Source organism: Marmota flaviventris, chromosome 14 (genome assembly GCF_047511675.1).
Source record: "Marmota flaviventris isolate mMarFla1 chromosome 14, mMarFla1.hap1, whole genome shotgun sequence".
Taxonomy (NCBI): Eukaryota; Metazoa; Chordata; class Mammalia; order Rodentia; family Sciuridae; genus Marmota; species Marmota flaviventris.
The window spans coordinates 24,323,085-24,343,520 of record NC_092511.1 but is presented as its reverse complement, the minus strand read 5'-3'; the positions used below and the strand labels follow the sequence as shown (position 1 = coordinate 24,343,520).

General features: G+C 41.9%; 1 protein-coding gene across 1 annotated transcript in view; it reads left to right on the top strand.

Annotated features, from left to right (window-relative positions):
* The first annotated feature begins 201 nt into the window (after positions 1-201).
* Positions 202-20,436, top strand: part of Srd5a2 (steroid 5 alpha-reductase 2) — a 66,354-nt gene continuing 46,119 nt past the window's right edge. The window contains exon 1 of the mRNA XM_027933542.2: positions 202-485. Within this exon, the coding sequence (XP_027789343.2) occupies positions 202-485 (284 nt within the window). The remainder of the gene's footprint in view (positions 486-20,436) is intronic.

Genomic DNA, 20,436 nt, shown 5'->3' with positions numbered 1-20,436 from the left:
CTGCAGCCGAAAGAGTCAGTCCTGAGAAAGGGGCATCGCTGCTGAGTCGAGGCAGGGCCGGCCGCGCCGAGGTGGGAGGCACCACAGAGAGCCCAGGCCAAAGGGGCGGACACCGGGTGGCGTCTCCGGCTTCATAAAGGGGCCGTGGGGGCCGCGCTCTTCTCTGCGAGGGGCGGCAGTCACAGGCAGTGAACACGCGCAATGCCGGTTCGGTGCCAGCAGAGCCCGGTGCTGGCAGGTAGCGCCACCATGGCCACCCTGGGGGCACTGATGCTGTACCTCACCAAGCCCTTCAGCTACGGGAAGCACATGGAGATCCCGGCGCCCGGGGTTACCTCCTGCCTGCCCGCCCGCACCGCCTGGTTCCTGCAGGAGCTGCCCGCCTTTGTAGTGTCCGCAGGGATCCTCGCCTGGCAGCCCCGCTCTCTCTTCGGACCGCCAGGGACTTTGCTTCTGGGTCTCTTCTGCGCACATTACTTTCACAGGTAGCGTTTCCCCCTGCGGGAGCGGAGGGCTGCACCCAGCCTGGCCCCGGAGCGCCGCGCGCGGAGCGCACGGAGGAACGTCGAGTGGGCGGCGGGGACCGCTGCCAAGAGCGCGGAGGGGGGCTCACGGGTGCACCTGGCAGCGCCCGGAGCTCTGGGCGGACGCCGGGGAGGTGGGAAGCGGCCAGGGTCCTGCGCCCCTCTCAGCAGCTCCAAACCGTCTAGCTGCACAGGAGAAGGCGGTCCGGCCGGGCGGGAGGCGCGCTGTAAAGCTCGGGCTGGGCAGAGCTATTGTCCCGCACTGTTCTGTCTCCAAAGGCGCGAGGTCCGCGTCCACTTTGCGGCGTCCCTTCTGTTGTTGAACCTTTCCACTGAAGGTGGGGCCAGATTGGCTGGGGATCTTGGGAGAGTCTTTGGGGTTGGTACCCTCTGAAGGAACCTCAGCTCAGATGTTTTAATTAGTCTTTGAAGGTGTGAGGCGGCATGGGGGCTGAGCCCAGATAAGGACCTCACGGGGAAGAGAATATCATGGGTTACCACTGACTGAAGCCACCCTCCCCCCACCAGCCCCACCTCTTAGGCTCCACCCAAAAGGGACACAAATTACTTTTAATTAATGCATCTACCTTTCCAAGTCCCCAGGGACTTAACAAATGTTCTTTTGATGAAACAGAATATTCTGAGTTCCGTAGTACTTGGCCTTTCTGGTCTGGGAAGGAAAAACAGGAAGGATACCAGAGATATCAGGATTTTAAGAATGACTGGAACCCCAACAAAGACAATGAATAGAAGAACTCATTACTAAATTGTCTACCATGCCCAGTTCTTTAGTGTCTGTTGTCTAGTTTAGCCCCATAGTAACTGTGCGAGATGTGTCTTTGTTATGCCCACTTTACAGACAGACTGAGGTTATGTGACTGATGAAGATGATATACCTAGTTCTCAGCAAGATTCACATCTAAGCCTGTGAATCTCTTAGGTTGAGCTATGTAAAGTAGGTAGATATTTCATGCAGAGGAAGAAGAGAGTCCATGGGAAGAAAAAGGTTGCCAGACCAAACCAAGACCTGAATAGAAGCACTGCCTTATTTTAAGTAGAGGATTCATAGGGTCAAAAGTTGAAGGAAATTTATATTACAATGATAAATAGTGGCTCTTGTGAACAAGATTCTGGGCTAGTTATCAATGACTTTATTTTACCTAAATTTAAATGGTTTAATTTTCACAGAAAGAAGGATATTGGATGTAGGACCCAAGCAATCAGCTGCTGGTTTCACTGATTTTGAAATAGACATTTGGCAGAAAATATGACTGTATTGACAGTTATTTTCATCTTCGGATTAACTGCTGTTGTCTGATAGGTTCATGAGGTCATTTCATATTAATGATTAGTGTTTTTTGACAATCCTATGAACAGAATTTTTAGATTTATTTTTAAAACCAAAAGGCACTTTGCACAGTAAGTTATGATGAGAGCATAAAAGGAAACCAAGGAAGTAATTACCCATAAAATAAATGTGTACATACTGTTCATCTTCTTCAGGGGAAAATTTAAAATATGAGTAAAAGATTTGGGATTGATTCTGTGAGGGAAAATTGCCCAGTGGAAGCACAACTCTGAATTACTTGCCCCTAAGACATCAGAATAGGATGTTTGCCCTTTGTTTAAATTTTTCCTTTGAGCCCCCTGGAATTTTGGAAGAATTATCATTTTGAATACTTACTGATAATAACACTTTATTGCCAGGACCCTACATGAATTACCTACTAGTTGTCATGCCAGGTTGTTAGGTAGGCACTATTATCACCTCCATTTTGCAGATGGGAAACTGGGCATGAAAAGATCCAGTAACTTGCCCAAGGTCACACAATAACTTGAGGAATCAGAGTTCAGGAGGCCCAGGCAATTTGGATCCAGATCTCAGGTTCTTAGCTGCAATGATAGGCTGCTTTACACTTGTTCTTGCTACTTCATGTTTGCTTAAAAAAACTGCATCATTTACTTATAAAAATAATGTGAAAAATTCACAAAGAAAATACTCTTAATTTTTACATCTAAATATATTAATTATTAATGTTTTGGAATATTTCCATAATGTTTTATCTTTGTCAGTAGATTTTTACACATGGTTCTTTTATTGAATTTATAGTTGTTTTGTTCTGCTTGACTTCCTAACATTTTATAAAACTTTTCCCACATTACCTAGAATCTTTGTAGACACCATTTTAATGGATGCTTGTTATTTCTTCTCATGTAAAAAATAATTGATCTATTCATTTGTAGCTATACACTTAATTGTGTGTGTGTGTGTGTGTGTATGTGTGTGTATAGGTTAAATGAAACTGTGATGTGCATTTTTGCATGTAAATTGTTTTCAGAAATTAAGTCTATTTTCATGGTTAAGATTTCTAGAAATGGGATTGGGAGTATAACTCAGTTGTAGAGTGCTTGGCATACATGAGGCCCTGGGTTTAGTTCCTCCTGTGTGTGTGTTGTGCGCGCGCGTGCACACACACACACACACACAGGAGTGATTCAAAAGCTGTGAACATTCTTTAGGGTCTTGATACACATCTGCTTTGCAGCTTCAGGAGTCATTTGGCTTGATGATAAGGGCATGTTAAGGAAGAAGCATTAGGTTATCCTGGCTTTACTCTGTCCTATTCACTGCTGTGACACAGAGGGTAAGATAGAGGGATGAATGGCTCAGGTTTGGTTGAGGCTCTTTGGCAAAACATTCCTTGGGAACTGTTCAGTACAGTCTTATGGGATAGAAGTTAAAATTCATTGTACTTTCTCAGCACAAGGATAACACACGAGCATCTAAGTTCTTCCATAAGGGCAAGGATTTTTGTTTAATTTTTTATGGCTGTTTTTCCAGTGAACAGAAACGTGGTTCTACATAGTTGGTACTCACTAAGATTTATTGAATGCATAAATGAACTCTACTTGCAAAAATAGTACAGACAGGATTATGAGAGTACTTGCAATTATGTAGGAATCAGTCCTGCTGAGATTGCATGCCTAGGTCAACTCAAATCACTCTCTTCCCTTCAGAATCTATTGTTGTAGATTTTTGGATTGTTTAGCCAGATGAATATGGCTGCTGCCTAAGCATGTTGCCTAATCCCACTGCCAAGTCGCTTGAAGTCAGAGTTATCTCACCTCTTGCTGACCTCTGCTACACCCCTGTATGGCTCTTTGTCCAGTGATCTTCACTTCTCAAAGAAGTCTTGGTGTCATATGCCTTGGCCATCACAGAATGTGTATGCCTGTGGTAGCTGATGTCTTTTTAAAGATTTGGATGTGAATTTGATAATTTGTTGAAAAAATATTTTAAAAAGAAAGAAAAAAAAGGAAACTGTTGGGAAAAGGTGCTTGGCAGTGTGAAACACACACATTAGAATCTGTTTGAATTCAGAGAGAGCTTTCTGGGGTTTAGATGCTGAAATATTTTCCTGATTAAACAAATAAAATGATGGCTATAATAGGATGCATTGTTGCTTTATTGGTTAATTCTTCTTCATCCTTTGAGATGAAGAAGAATTAACCAAATTCCTCTTCATCCTTTGAGACTCAGATCAGGCATCATTTCCTCCAAGAAGACTTGTCTAAGTCCCTTCTCCTCTGTGAATGCAGTTATGATGCCATTCTTTGGGCTTTTGTAATTCCAAATACTCGGAACACTGGCTAATAGTGATGTATTCTAAGGAAGCTTAGTTCTTGCCTGCCCCGCCTCACAGAAGCAAAGCACAGGAAGTTAAGCCAATCAGGAGGAAGAGGGGGCTTGGCACTGAGTTTCCTACAGGGCCCTGCCAATGTGTCACTTGTTTCCTAACCAGATGTGGCAGCACAGGCTCGTAATCTCAGCTACTCAGGAGGCTGAAGCAGGAGGATTGCAAGTGTCAGGGCCAGCCTGGGAAACTTAGTGAGACCCTGTCTCAAAATAAAAAGTATGTGTGTTGGAGTGGGGGGGTACTAGGGATGCAGATCAGTAGTAGAGCACCCCTGGGTCCAATCCCCAGTACCAAAAAATAAATAAATAAAATACAAGGAAAAAGAAAAAAGTACAGCTGTTTAAGATATTCTGAAGTATCAAACCACACTTAGGAAACTGCTTATTGGCTGAGAATCACAATGATAATGAATGTCTGTATTGGAAATGACAACTCTCCCTTCTTACAGATTACAAGAAAAGTCCAGACAAGATAAGCAACATTCTTGTAGTCACTCATGTGTTAGGGACATTTGAGAGACATACTGTGAAAGTTAAGGTTCACCTGAAAGATTTTTAGAATGGAAGTCAGCAAACTTTTTCTGTACAAAGCTAGATAATACTTTGTAGCCATATAGTTTCTGTTGCAATAAACTTACCCCTGCTGTTGTAGTAGGACAGCCACTACAGATATTATGTATGCCAGTGAGTGCACTTGTGTTCCAATAAAACTTTATTTATGAAACCAGGTAGTAGGCCAGATTTGGCCTGGGGATTATAGTTAGCCAACCCCTTAAGAAAAGTAGGAGGAGCCTTACATTCAGTGCTCTGCTAATTCTCTAATAAAATTGGTTGAATTCCGCAGTGAGTACATTTTAGAAAATTTCTGTTACACAATTGGGGACTTGGTTGCAAACATTCTTTTATGAGAATTATTGGGTTCTAAGTCCTTTATTTGAACCTTTATGGGAAATAGGAGTCTTGGTGGGTGACAGCACAGCTGAAAAATATATAGCTATGTTTGCTAAAAAATGTAAACAAGTTTTAGATCTTTCTTTTCTAAAAAAATATTTATTTTCTAAAAAAAATATATGTAGTTGGACAAAATACCTTTATTTTTATGTGTTGCTGAGGATCGAACCCAGGGCCCCGCCTGCATCAGGAGCGCACTCTACCGCTAAGCCACAACCCCAGCCCCTAGATCTTTCTTGACTGTTTCACTTTTACCACATTGCAGAAAGGACCAACTTATTGCTTATTTTAAATCTAACAGTGTCACTTAAAAACTCATTTTGAATTTAACAGCGTCACTGAAAAAGAACAAACACAATGAGGAACCTGAGATCCAAACTGGTGAAGTGACATGCATCAAGTTACATGGCAAGAAAGAAGAGAATGGGATTTGAACCCAGCTCTCCTAACTTTATCAGAATTCTGCATGTTCAGGTCTTATAGAAGACACTAAGGTACACAGCTGGTGTTCCCTTAGGAAGAAGGCAGGAAATAACCATCATGGTATACCTGTCACTGTTTCTGGTGTGAAACTTCAGTGATAGCAATGTCTGTTTCAGAGTACCAAACAGGTGGACATATGTAAAGTGAACAGGAAGAGGACCTGGAATGTGGGGAGACACAGTCATGTTACTGGAAAACACTGAGTACCCTGGTGTCTGTCTGTCTGTGCCTGGAACAGAGGCCGGATGGTGGGTGGTTTTGAGGAAGCCTCCAAATAGACTCCTCTTCCCCACCCAGGTTCAGAACCAGCTGAGACAGACCCAAAGCTTAGGTGACGGAGACACATCACCACCACACATAATCATAAAGCTGGTTTTGGGGAAAGTGATTTGGATTTTGGATCGTGTGGGCCTTTTATCACTGTATCTCAAAGATACTCAGCCACAATGATCTATAACCAGAGGCCTTTTCCAGTGGTTCTTATTCTGAAAAGACAGAGGGCTGAGCTGTTCACACTCTGAGATGTCCTCTTCTCAAATTGACCTGTCAGGTCATTCCCATCTCTTTCCTTGAGGAGGAGTGGGTAAGAGACAGCGGAAAGAACAGGAGGGTCTTTTAGCAAGTGGGAGGGGGAGCAGAAATGTTTTTGGATTCTACAAAGTAGACACAAATTTTCTACCTATCCATCTTGCCAGAGCCTGGCAACTTGCCTCCGGAACCTGGGACACTTTCCGTTCTGTCACTGCCTCCCTGCCCTGTGTGGCAATGGGACCACAAAGACCAGGCTCAAGTTGTTTAAAAAGTTTCTGTCCTCAATCAGGGAGCCTTTAATGATACCCAGCTCAACATAGGAGCTCTAAATTTTAAAAACCTCTGAACTGGGGCCAACAGTGCAATTTGCCTTCCATTTGGTTATGGATGGGGAGAAGGCAAGGAAAAGCCAATATTTATTGCCAATATTTATTGAGCCCTTGCTGTTCCAGTCAGTATGTGATGTGTTTTACATTGGTTATCTCATGCTGTGCTTGATCATTGGTGCTCTTTCACAAGGGATTGCAGTGGGGACGATTGGTGGGGGTGAATGAGTGAGGATGGAAAAGGTAAAACCTTGAGCTAGTCCTTGAAGGATGGTCTCTTTCCAGACTTTTGGGTGGGAAAGTGAGTTTCTGTAAAGAAAGCGGCCCATCTGGTAATCTGTGACTTAAAATTGCCCTGTACTCCATATACTGAGTTCTGGAATATCTGTTCACTTTTTAATTCCACATATCTTCTGTGTCTATGCTGTACCACCCAGTCCTACTCCCTAATTCTTAAGTCAAGCTCTGGGCTGTTTTCAAAATTGTTCCATCATATTTGCTCCATGTTGTCCAGGCCAGTCCTCAGAGTTGCTGTGAATAACATGCTTCTGACCATCTCCAGATCCCTTTCTGTGGGATGTGTACACTCCATTTCTCTCCCAGCTCCTCTCTGCTTGTCCTCTTTTAGCAGCAGTATTTGATCTTCTGTTCTTCAAAACTTGCATTCAAAAGTTAGTAACAGTTTTTTTTTTTTAGCTCCAAACTGGAAACAATCTAAATGTTGATCAGTAGGTGAATGGGTGAACAAACTGAGGTATATAATGCAATATTACTCAGAAATAAAAATGAATGAACTACTGATGCAGGTTGCAACATGATGAAAGACCAAATAATTATTCTGGGTGAAATAAACTGAACAAAAATAAATCATTCCATTTATATAAAATATTCATATAAAATTCTAAAAAATTAAAATGATCTACCGTGTCAGAATACTTCAGTGGTTTCCTGAGGACAGGCGAACAAGAGGGTGGAGCCAAAGGGTATGAAGGATCTTTTAGTGGTGATGGTTATGCTCAAGGTGTTGATGTGATGTAGTTTCATATAAATTACATCAAATTGCACACTTAAAATATGTTTGGTCCATTATATATAAAATAAAATGAACCAATTTCAGTGGGCCTGTGAGCCTGTGACACTGAGAATTGTTCAAACTCATTGTGAAGTCAACTGAACATCTTTAACAAGCTCTGAAAACTTTCACTTTTTTTTGTATGTGTGTGAGGAGGGCAAGGGAAAAATCTAGTAATGCAACTCAAGAAAAATAATACAAAGGAAACAAATAAGCCTACATAGTCATAGTATTGCCATGCACAACTGTGAAACACCAGAAGTTACTTAAATGTTCTAGGACCAATTATAATTAAATATCACATATAGTTCAAAAATATTAGTTGCAGGGACTATATCTGTGTTTGGTACTAACTAAAGTCATTTGGTTAAAATATACCCATGAAGATCACACTCAACAATCTATCTCCACAGTACGAATTATTCATATTCATAGTGATCAGAATATAAAGTGATGGGAAAGTTGATATTTGAGGTTTGCATTTTTCTTCTGATATTATTGATGTATTTAATAGTTTAACACCTACTATAGCTGATAAAAGAAATGTGTTGGTCAGTTTGACCAAAATACCTAAAAAGGGCAACTTAGAGGAGGAAAAGTTGATTTGGGCTCATGATTTCAGAAGTCTCTTCATCCATCGTCAGCCAACTTCATTGCTCCGGGGCTAAGGTGAGGTGAAGCAAATACCGTGATGGAAGGGTGTGGCAAAGGAGCACTTCTCCATTCATAGCAACCAGGAAGGAGAGAGAGAGGGAGGGGAGAGATGAAGGGGGAAAGGGAGAAGGAGAGGGAGGAAAGAAGAAGGGAAGGGGCTGTAGGGAAGATGATCTCCTCCAGGGCATGCCCCCAGTGACCCACCTCCTCCAACCATGCCCCATCTGCCTACAGTCACCACTGCAAACTAGGGTGGACTGATCAAGTTATGGCTCTTAAAATCCAATCATTTTACCTCCAAACATTCCTGCATTAACAGAAGAATTTTGGGGGGACATTTCACATCCAAACTGTAATATCCACCCCTGGCCCCCTAAAGCTCATGCCCATCTTGTAAGACTGGAAGACGCCACACCACACGACATAGATCACCAAAGAGTTTTCTGCTTTATTACAAATGGCTGTGTGTTTATATAGATCTAAGGAGAGGTCGCCTGGCTGAGGTAGATAACAGGTCGCCCTTTATTGGCAAGCTCTTCCATAAGTCAGTTCCGGAGCCCAAGAAGTTAATTCTAATTGGGGCTAAGGCTTCCCACCAGCAGGGTTTGAATGTTGGTGCCGGCGGGAAAGTTTCGCGCCAGTGAAAGAAACAAAGAGGAGAAAGAGGGTCGTTAGATGCCATGCTGGGGTTTTTCTCTGGGGTGCGGCTGCCGTTATATGTTTTCCCAACACATCTCACAATGCAATATGCATTTAGTTCATCTCCATGAGTCTCCATAAGAGTCTTAGAAATAATCCAATAATCTTTTGTCCTTCAAAACTTCCCACATCGTCCAAAGTCTTCTCTGAGACTCAAAGCAAACCTCTATAAAAATATAGAGAACCTCTATAAAAATCACGAACCTCTATAAAAATCAAAAGCAAGTTGTATACATCTAAAATACAATGGCACAGAGTAAACATTCCCGTCCCAAAAGATGTCAGATCAGACAAGGCAGGCAGCGGCCAAAGGAGGCCGATTTAAAAGGGCCGCTGAACAGGCTTTATTGAGATATCACTCCCAGGCGGAACTCCATCAGACCCACAGAGGGGACAGGAGAAGGGTCTGAGGAGAAACCGCGTGGAAGCTCGACCGGACTGGACTTTTATGGGGCTTACAGCAGGAAGGGAAGGGCTTGGGACAGGAAAAGGTGTCTCTAGGGTCCCTTGCCCCCTTGGAGTTGGTCAGGGGAGTTGGCTGAACTCCAGGATTGGCCAGGGGGGTCCTGTTGATTGACAGGCGTTAGTCAGGAGATCTGGCTGATTGACAGGCGTTTCCGCCGGCATCTGATTGATGTTCTTTTCCGGCGCGGGCTGCTTTGTTCTAAGTTGCCACTAAGTCGCCACCAAGTCGTTGCCACCGACCTAACAAAAGAGAATAGGAACACAGAAAGAAGGGATGGGACTAAAACAAGACTGAAATCCAGTCAGGCAAACAGGTCCTGTAACTCCACATACAGCAACTAGGACACATACCTGGTGGTGAGATGTGCCTTGCAAAGAACCTGGGCAGCCCCACCCCTTTGGCCTTGCTATCTGCAGTGCACATGGGTCCTGTTTCTCTCTCAGCCAGCAGCTTTTCTCAGCAGACAGTCCCCATTACTGTCACATTGATGACAGTCATCATTAATTCCTGGGGTCTCCATTCCAGCTTGGCGCCACCTTCAGAGCTTCATTCATTGCCCTCTCAGGGGCAGCTCACAGGGATTTCAACCCTGCTACACTTTGTCTGGACTCCCAGGACTTCCTTTGAAATCTTGGTGGAAACCTGCAGAACCAGCATCACAGGGATGATGCCGAGACCTTCTGCCAGCCCTCTGCCTGGAATGACGGCGGCAGTGGCTTCCGAGAGCCTGAGTGGCTGAGCGTGGTGAAACAACTTCCTGTGCCCCTCTGTGTGATCAGGATGTCCCCGTGATCTCTTCTCAAAGTAATTTTCCCTTCTACACCCTTGAACCTGCTGTGGGTGAGGTGATTCCTGAGATGGCCTCAAGTCATCTTTCCTTCTGTCTGTGTAAGGCACTTAGGCTCTCTTTAGGGGCTATAATCTTCCAGTAACCACACCTTGCTCAGCCCAGTTTATATGCGCTTTTCTGGCCAAGCTGTTAGTTTTTAAAATCCTTCAGCTCTGCTTTTGGTTCCTGATTCTCCTAGTTAACCTGGCTAAAAGCTGTCAGCAAAATCCATGCCATTGCTTGAATGCTGTGCTGCGTTGAAATTTCCTCTGCCAGATTAGTTAGTCGATCACTTAAACTTCAGCCTCATTGGGCTGGGGATATGGCTCAAGCGGTAGCGCGCTCACCTGACATGCGTGCGGCCCGGGTTCGATCCTCAGCACCACAAACAAAGATATTGTGTCCGCTGAAAACTAAAAAATAGATATTAAAATTCTCTCTCTTTCTCCCTCTCTCTCACTCTCTCTTTAAAAAAAAAAAAAAGATTTAAAATTCAGCCTCATGCAGGACATGGGCACCATGGGCAAAATGTAGACCAAGTCCTTTGTCAGAATATAACATGAATGGCTTCTAGTCCAATTCTAAATAGAATCCCAACTCCCCTCTAAAACCTCATAAGTACAATATTTACTGCCTGTATTTTGGTCTTCTGCATTTCCACCCGAATCACCCATTAAGCTCCACTTACAACATTCTAAAGTTTTTCTATCAGGCGTCTCCAAACTTTTCCAAACTCATCCTACAAACCAGCTCCAAAGGTTTCTGAATCACCTGGTTAGGTTAGTCATAGAATTGACTCCACTTCTAGGTACAATTTCCTTGTGAGCTTTGCATCACTGTGATCGAAATACCTGACAAGGAAACCTCAGAGGAGGAAAAGTTTATTTTGGTTCATAGTCTCACAAGCTCAGTACATGGTTTACTGAACCCATTGCCTGGGTCCAAGGTGAGGCAGAACATCACAGTGGGAGGATGTGCAGAGGAGTGCTGCACCACTTACGGTCAACGGGAAGCAGAGAGGAAGAGGAAAGGAAAGCGCAAACCCCCAATGACCCACCTCCAGCCATGCCCCACCTGCCTGCAGTTAACCACCTAGCTAATCCAAACTAGGAAGGGCTGATTACGTTACAGCTCTCACAGTCCAACCGGTTTTACCTCCAAACATTCCTTCATTAACCTAGGGGCTTTGGGGGGACACCTCATATTTAAAACATAGCAAGAAATAATACAGATATTATAAGATTTTAAAAAGTACCCTACGTATTGATTATGCCTTTAAAATCTCAACAGGGTTCAATACATCCTATAAGTAGGTACTGCTTTGAGAGATTTCAAATGCCACTCTTCCTGTGTAAGTCTCCCTCTTTAAGCCACCATGACACCACAGCTTCTGAAATTGTCATCCTTCATATTGCTCCTTTGAGTTAAGAAGTCAATGATTCCTTAAAATGAAAGCATATTATGTGGCAAAGTGTCTAGGTAAATACCCTTTTTAATATCCTTTGAGTCTGAGGGGTTGTTGTTGCTGAAGTCTCGCCAGAACATCATGTAACCCCTTACCCCTCCCCCTCCTCTCTGAAGGGCGCCAAGCCGAAGAGTGCCAAATTCAAGAGTTTCCTCGACCAATCCCGTTCTGAGTCACCCTGCCAATCAGCGCCCGCCCCGTGATCTATGCAAGCCTTTTTAAGCTGAAGCTTGCAAGCTGACGCCCTCTGCCCTCCTCCTCTCTTCCTCTCCGCCCTCTTCCTCTTCTTTCTCTCCTCTCTCTGCTCTTCCTCTTTCTCTCTGCCCTCCTCCTCTCCTCTCTGCCTCTCCTTTTCTTCCCCTCCAGGCAGCCCCCCAATAAATCTCCTGGTTGAATCTCCGTCTTGGGTGAGTCACCCGCCTTTCACCTTTCTCATTCTCAATAATGGTAATTTATATCTTCTCACTTCCTCCCTGATATGAATGACTAGAGCTTTATCAATTTTACTGATATTTTCAGAGAACCAGACTTTGTTTTCATTGTGTTTATGAATTTTCTGTTTCTTACTTGTTTTATACTTTGATCTTTGTTATTTCTTCTGCTTCTTTTGGGTTTAATTTGCTCTCCTTTTTTTAAATTGGTTGTTCAAAACATTACGAAGCTCATGACATATCATCTTTCATGCATTAGATTCAAGTGGGTTATGAACTCCCATTTTTACCCCAAATACAAATTGCAGAATCACATCGGTTACACATCCACATTTTTACATAATGCCATATTAGTAACTATTGTATTCTGCTACCTTTCCTATCCCCTACTATCCCCCCTCCCTTCCCCTCCCATCTTCCCTCTCTACCCCATCTGCTATTGTTCAATTCTCTCCCTTGTTTCCCCCTCCCCCCAATTCCCCTCACAACCTCTTATATGTGATTTTGTGTAACAATGAGGGTCTCCTTCCATTTCCATACAATTTCCCTTCTCTCTCCCTTTCTCTCCCCCCACTCGTCTCTGTTTAATGTTAATCTTTTCCTCATGCTCTTCCTCCCTGCTCTGTTCTTAGTTGCTTTCCTTATATCAAAAAAGACATTTGGCATTTGTTTTTTAAGGATTGGCTAGTTTCACTTAGCATAATCTGCTCTAATGCCATGCATTTCCCTGCAAATTCCATGATTTTGTCATTTTTTAGTGCTGCGTAATACTCCATTGTGTATAAATGCCACATTTTTTTTATCCATTCATCCATTTAAGGGCATCTAGGTTGGTTCCACAGTCTTGCTATTGTGAATTGTGCTGCTATGAACATCGATGTAGCAGTGTCCCTGTAGCATGCTCTTTTTAGGTCTTTAGTGAATAGACCAAGAAGGGGAATAGCTGGGTCAAATGGTGGCTCCATTCCCAGCTTTCCAAGAAATCTCCATACTGCTTTCCAAATTGGCTGCACCAATTTGCAGTCCCACCAGCAATGTACAAGTGTACCTTTTTCCCCACATCCTCGCCAGCACTTGTTGTTGTTTGACTTCATAATGGCTGCCAATCTAACTGGAGTGAGATGGTATCTTAGGGTGGTTTTGATTTGCATTTCTCTGACTGCTAGAGATGGTGAGCATTTTTTCATGTGCTTGTTGATTGATTGTATGTCCTCCTCTGAGAAGTGTCTGTTCAGGTCCTTGGCCCATTTGTTGATTGGGTTGTTTGTTCTCTTATTGTCCAATTTTTTGAGTTCTTTGTATACTCTGGATATTAGGGCTCTATCTGAAGTGTGAGGAGTAAAGATTTGTTCCCAGGATGTAGGCTCTCTATTTACCTCTCTTATTGTTTCTTTAGCTGAGAAAAAACTTTTTAGTTTGAGTAAGTCCCATTTGTTGATTCTACTTATTAACTTTTGTGCTATGGGTGTCCTATTGAGGAATTTGGAGCCCGACCCCACAGTATGTAGATCGTAGCCAACTTTTTCTTCTATCAGACGGCGTGTCTCTGATTTGATATCAAGCTCCTTGATCCATTTTGAATTAACTTTTGTGCATGGCGAGAGAAAGGGATTCAGTTTCATTTTGTTGCATATGGATTTCCAGTTTTCCCAGCACCATTTGTTGAAGATGCTACCTTCCTCCATTGCATGCTTTTAGCCCCTTTATCAAATATAAGATAGTTGTAGTTTTGTGGATTGGTTTCTGTGTCCTCTATTCTGTACCATTGGTCCACCCGCCTGTTTTGGTACCAGTACCATGCTGTTTTTGTTACTATTGCTCTGTAGTATAGTTTGAAGTCTGGTATCGCTATACCGCCTGATTCACACTTCCTGCTTAGCATTGTTTTTGCTATTCTGGGTCGTTTATTTTTCCATATGAATTTCATGATTGATTTCTCTATTTCTACAAGAAATGCCGTTGGGATTTTGATTGGCATTGCATTAAACCTATAGAGAACTTTTGGTAATATCGCCATTTTGATGATGTTAGTTCTGCCTATCCATGAACAGGGTATATTTTTCCATCTTCTAAGATCTTCTATTTCTCTCTTTAGGGTTCTGTAGTTTTCATTGTATAAGTCTTTCACCTCTTTTGTTAGGTTGATTCCCAAGTATTTTATTTTTTTGAAGATATTGTGAATGGAGTGGTTGTCCTCATTTCCATTTCAGAGGATTTGTCGCTGATATACAGGAATGCCTTTGATTTATGCGTGTTGATTTTATATCCTGCCACTTTGCTGAATTCATTTATTAGCTCTAATAGTTTCTTTGTAGACCCTTTTGGGTCTTCTAGGTATAGGATCATATCAACCGCAAATAGTGATAATTTAAGTTCTTCTTTTCCTATTTTTATGCCTTTAATTTCTTTTGTCTGTCTAATTGCTCTGGCTAGTATTTCAAGAACTAAATTGAATAGAAGTGGTGAGAGAGGGCATCCATGTCTTGTTCCAGATTTTGGAGGGAATGCCTTCAGTTTTTCTCTATTTAGAATGATGCTAGCCTGAGGCTTAGCATATATAGCTTTTACAATGTTGAGGTAAGTTCCTGTTATCCCTAGTTTTTCTAGTGTTTTGAACATAAAGGGATGTTGTACTTTGTCGAATGCTTTTTCCGCATCTATCAAGATGATCATATGGTTCTTATCTTTAAGTCTATTTATGTGGTGAATAACATTTATTGATTTCCGTATATTGAACCATCCTTGCATCCCAGGGATGAATCCTACTTGATCATGGTGCACAATTTTTTTGATATGCTTTTGTATTCGATTCGCCAGGATTTTATTGAGGATTTTTGCATCTAAGTTCATTAGAGATATTGGTCTGTAGTTTTCTTTCTTTGAAGTGTCTTTGTCAGGTTTCGGGATCAGGGTGATGTTGGCCTCATAGAATGAATTTGGAAGAGCTCCTTCTTTTTCTATTTCTTGAAATAGCTTGAAAAGTATTGGTATTAATTCTTCTTTGAAGGTTTTGTAAAACTCCGCTGTACACCCATCTGGTCCAGGGCTATTCTTGGTTGGTAGTCTTTTGATGGCTTCTTCTATTTCTTCCTTTGTTATTGGTCTGTTTAAATTGTGTGTGTCTTCCTGACTCAATCTGGGCAGATCATATGACTTAAGAAATTTATCGATATCTTCACTATCTTCTATTTTATTGGAATATAGGGTTTCAAAATACTTTCTAATTATCTTCTGTATTTCTGTAGTGTCCATTGTGATATTGCCTTTTTCAACCCGTATGTTAGTAATTTGAATTCTCTCTATTCTTCTCTTCGTTAGCATGGCTAAGGGTCTGTCGATCTTATTTATTTTTTCAAAGAACCAACTTTTAGTTTTATCAATTTTTTCAATGGTTTTTTTTTGTTTCGATTTCATTGATTTCTGCTCTGATTTTAATTATTTCTTGTCTTCTACTGCATTTGCTGTTGTTTTGCTCTTCCTTTTCTAGGGTTTTGAGATGAAGTGTGAGTTCATTTATTTGTTGGTTTTTTCTTTTTTTGAGGAATGAACTCCAGGAAATGAATTTCCCTCTTAAAACTGCTTTCATTGTGTCCCATAGATTCCGGTATGTTGTGTCTGTATTGTCATTTATCTCTAAGAATTTTTTGATTTCTTCCTTTTTGTCCTCTGTAACCCATTGATCATTCAGTAACATATTTTTCATTTTCCAGGTGATGCAGGATTTTTCCTTCCTTCTTTTATCATTGATTTCCAGTTTCATTCCATTATGATCAGATAAGGTGCATGGTATTATCTCCACACCTTTATATTTACTAAGAGTTGCCCTATGGCATAATATATGGTCTATCTTTGAGTAAGATCCATGTGCTGCTGAGAAGAACGTGTATCCACTTGATGATGGTTGATATATTCTATATATGTCGGTTAAGTCTAGGTTATTGATTGTGTTATTAAGTTCTATAGTTTCTTTACTCAGCTTTTGTCTGGAGGATCTGTCTAATGGAGAGAGCAGTGTGTTGAAGTCACCTATAATTATTGTGTTGTGGTCTATTTGACTCTTGAACTTGAGGAGAGTTTGTTTTATGTACGTTGCAGCACCATTGTTTGGTGCATACATATTGATAATTGTTATGTCTTGTTAGTGGATGGTTCCTTTTAACAGTATATAGTGTCCTTCTTTATCTCTTTTGATTAACTTAGGTTTGAAGTTGATTTTATTCGATATGAGTATGGCTACTCCTGCTTGCTTCCGAGGGCCATGTGAGTGGTATGATTTTTCCCAACCTTTCACCTTCAGCCTGTGTATGTCTTTTCCTATCATATGAGTCTCCTGAAGGCAGCATATTGTTGGATCTGTTTTTTTAATCCAGGTTACTAGCCTATGTCTCTTGATTGGTGAATTTAAGCCATTAACATTTAAGGTTACTATTGAAATATGGTTTGTACTTCCAGTCATGTTTATTTATTTATTTATTTTAGTTTGGCTAGTTTTTCCTCTTTTGTTATTTTTCTCCCCCTTTACTGAGATACCTCCCACTGTTAGTTTTGGGTGCTATTTTTCAATTCCTCTTCTTGTAGTATTTTGCTCAAAATGCCTTGCAGTGCTAGTTTTCTGGCTGCGAATTCTTTTAACTTTTGTTTATCGTGAAATATTTTAATTTCATTGTCAAATCTGAAGCTTAATTTTGCTGGATACAGTATTCTTGGTTGGAATCCATTATTTTTCAGCATTTGAAATACGTTGTTCCAGCATCTTCTCGCTTTCAGGGTCTGTGATGAAAAATCAGCCGTTAACCTAATTGGTTTACCCCCAAAAGTAATCTGCCTCCTTTCTATCGTAGATTTTAATATTCTCTCCTTGTTCTGTATGTTGGATATCTTCATAATTATGTGTCTTGGAGTTGGTCTATTATGGTTTTGAATGTTTGGGGTCCTGTAGGCTTCCAGGATTTGGCAATCCATTCCATCTTTCATATCTGGGAAGTTTTCTAGGATTATTTCATTCAATAGGTTGTCCATTCCTTTGGTTTGTACCTCTATACCTTCTTCTATCCCAATGACTCTCAAGTTTGGTTTTTTTTAATGACATCCCATATCTCTTGGATAGATTGCTTGTGAGTTTTAAGCATCCTTTCTGTGTTGACTATATTCTTTTCAAGTTGATAAACTTTGTCTTCATTATCTGATGTTCTGACTTCTACTTTATCTAGTCTATTTGTAATATTCTCGTTTGAGTTTTTAATTTGGTTTATGGTTTCCTGCATTTCTAGGATTACTGTTTGATTTTTTTTTAAATCTCTATCTCCTGGTAGAGCTCATTCTTTGCCATTTGAATTTGTTTATTTTATTCGTTTTCAAAATATACTTTCATTGCTTGGACTTGCTGTCTCATGTCTTCTCTAATATTCCGTTCCATCTGAGTTAGGTATGCCTTGAGTTCTTTCTCTGTCCATTTTTCTGATGCCTCTAGGTCCTCCTGTAGATTTAAATTGTCCTGCATTGTTTGTAATCCATTTTTCCCTTGTTTTTTTCATGTTGTTCACGTTACTTTCCAGCTCTGTTTGACTGCTGTGTTTCTGCTTTCTCCTATAAATTTGTTTTGGTTTTGTATATTTCTGTTGTCTCTCCTTTGTGGTGGGAGACTATGCCTAGAAATCTTGGGCTTTATTGTACTTTAAAGCTGATTCATTCAATTCATAAAAGGCTTCCGGATTCTGTATGCATATAGTGATTTGTTGTTTGTTCTTAGGACTTTATGTTTAGGTTAGGTGCTATGATGGTATGAGGGTTAGTATGTCTTGGCTACTTTAGAAGATTGCTCTACTGAAGGGGGATATTAACAGGGGATTGGATCAGGGTGTTTGGTAGTAGCTAGGTATTTAGGAGCCTATAGATAGCCTCAAATCATTCACCTATTTGCATTTAGACAATTACATGTAATGGAAGACGTAATGCTTGGGGTGAAAGTTGGGAGGTAGGGGAAGGAAGGTGCTCTTAAAAAGAAAGAAGGAGAGAGAGATAGATAGATTAGAGGAGAATGGAAAGAACAATAAAACTTGAAACGGGAAAGAAAGAAAGAAGGAAAAGGGGAGAAAAGAAAAAAGAGAAAAAAAAAAATTGAAGTCTTAGAGATCTATTTTCTTCTCTTCCAGTAGGTGGAGCTGTGCCCTCCGAGCCGAGCTTCTGCCCTCTATGTGCCGACAGCAATCCCTGTAAGGCGGCTCCTGGGAGTCTCTCAATCCTGTTAGTCCAGCGCCTTTTCACTTCTCCGGCCCCTTCCCCCCTTCCTCCTGCCAGCCAGCCAGGTCCTGTTCACTGGAGGCGGTTCCCCAAGGATCTGGTTACACTTGCAGCCCACCGTGTGCCCTATTTCCCGAACGACTGAGCACTCTCTCTGTCATTCATCTAAGCCCCAGTGCTGTGGAGCCATGATCTGGGAACCAACAGTTTAAATTTTCTGGACCCCTTTGGTGGGCACGCCCCCGGAAACTGGTGGCTAAGACCTTGGGTGTCACCGCTGGTGGTAAGGGGAGTTGGGGATCGGGAATCCCCTCTGCTTCCCTCGGCCCCTAGGTTCACGTCCACTCCGCTGGCGGTAGGAAGAGTTGGGGGTCAGGAGTCCCTTGGCCCCTACAGTCACGCCCCCGGAGAGATTCCCGAGGTTTCCCGGCTGCTTGTATCTGGTGGGGGTGGGAGTCACACACCTGCTAAAGTGGAAGGAATTCCGTCGGCCGAACCCTGGTGACATCACCTCTCTGCTATGGCGGGCCCCAGGCTCCTTGCTGGAGTGTCCGAAGGGAGGGGTGGGACTGGTCTGTCTCTGGTCTGACCCAATCTCGGTTGGCTTCAGTTCTCGGTTCGCTATTTCATGAAGGCTTGGCTAGAGACCTCTTCCTAGAGTCCCTGCGCCGCTCCTGCTGAGCTGCGCCTCCGAGGCTGGTCACCGGGTTGCGCGGGCGGGGCCGACGCGCGGGCGGGCGGCTGATGGTTGCCGGGTCGCGTGGGCGGTGGCTGGCGGCTGGCGGGTCTGGTCCTCTGCACCGCGTGGCGGAGATTCACTCGTTTGGGGCAAACTGTCACCTCCAAAAATCCTACTAATTCCCGGCTGGTCTCTCTTCAGTGGAATTTTGCTAGAAGTTTCTCAGCAGGTAGAATCTAAGTGTATCAATGCGTCTCTCTGACCCTGTTATTGAGGACGTACTGAAAGCGCTGCTTCCCTGCCCGCCACCATGCTGGATCCCCTAATTTGCTCTCCTTTTGCTAACTTCTTAAGGTGAAAGTTGAGATTATAGAGTGAGACCTTCTCTTTCTTTTAATATGGACCTTTATTGTTGTGAATCTAACCCTAAATATTGTTTATGATACCACAAATTCTAATATATTTTATTTTAATTCACTAAAGATTAACTTTTTTTTGCTTAATCTCTTACTCATAGGTTACTTAGAAGGGTGTTAATTAATTTCCAAATATTTAGGGATTTTGTTTTTAATTTCTAACTTTATTATGGACAGAGAACATACTTTATATGACAGAAATCCTCTTAAAATTATTGAATTTGGTAAATGTTCTATGTAAATGTGAAAGAATGGTTATACTGCTTACCTAATAATCTTAATTGGATGGTCAGATATGTGTCTTATTGGATGTTAAATAGGTTTGTATTCCCATAAATAAGCTTGAGCTCTGTTTTGGAATGCAGTTAAATTACTTGGAAACAATCTGATCCTTTCATGTATTCATCTGATTTGTTAGGTGGTACCCAAAGAATCCTAGTGCTAGGCCCACCTAATGCTCCTCTCTAGCAAGGCTCTTTTGTGTGCTCTACCATATGTCTCATGTATTATGGGTTTTTCTATCTCGCTGGTGAAAGTGGATCCTAATCCTGGCCACATGTAAGCATTGGTGCTGTTCCTTTTGATCTTTTTGGTGGGTTCTTTCCTCACAAATGCATGAATTAGCGCTCTAATGAATATGCTTGAAAAAGACCCTCTGTAGGCTTCTACATGTCTCTCTCCTCTTTGGCCTGGATGATAAATCTAATTTCTGTTATCTAGTGTTGACTGGAAGCATACATCTCTCCAATGGGATTTAACATTTATTTTTGATAATTTAATAATCTGCAACCCTGACTGATTTGTGTCAGTGGCCTCTGCTTGTATTTGTGTCATGTTTAAACTGAATGGTTTGTATTTATAAACTTTCCATCAATTTTTTCAGGTATCTGCTCTGTTCCATTGTGACTCTATTTTTTTTCCACCAGAGAACATGGAATGTTAATATTGTTGTGCTAGTACAGTCTTGGAGCCT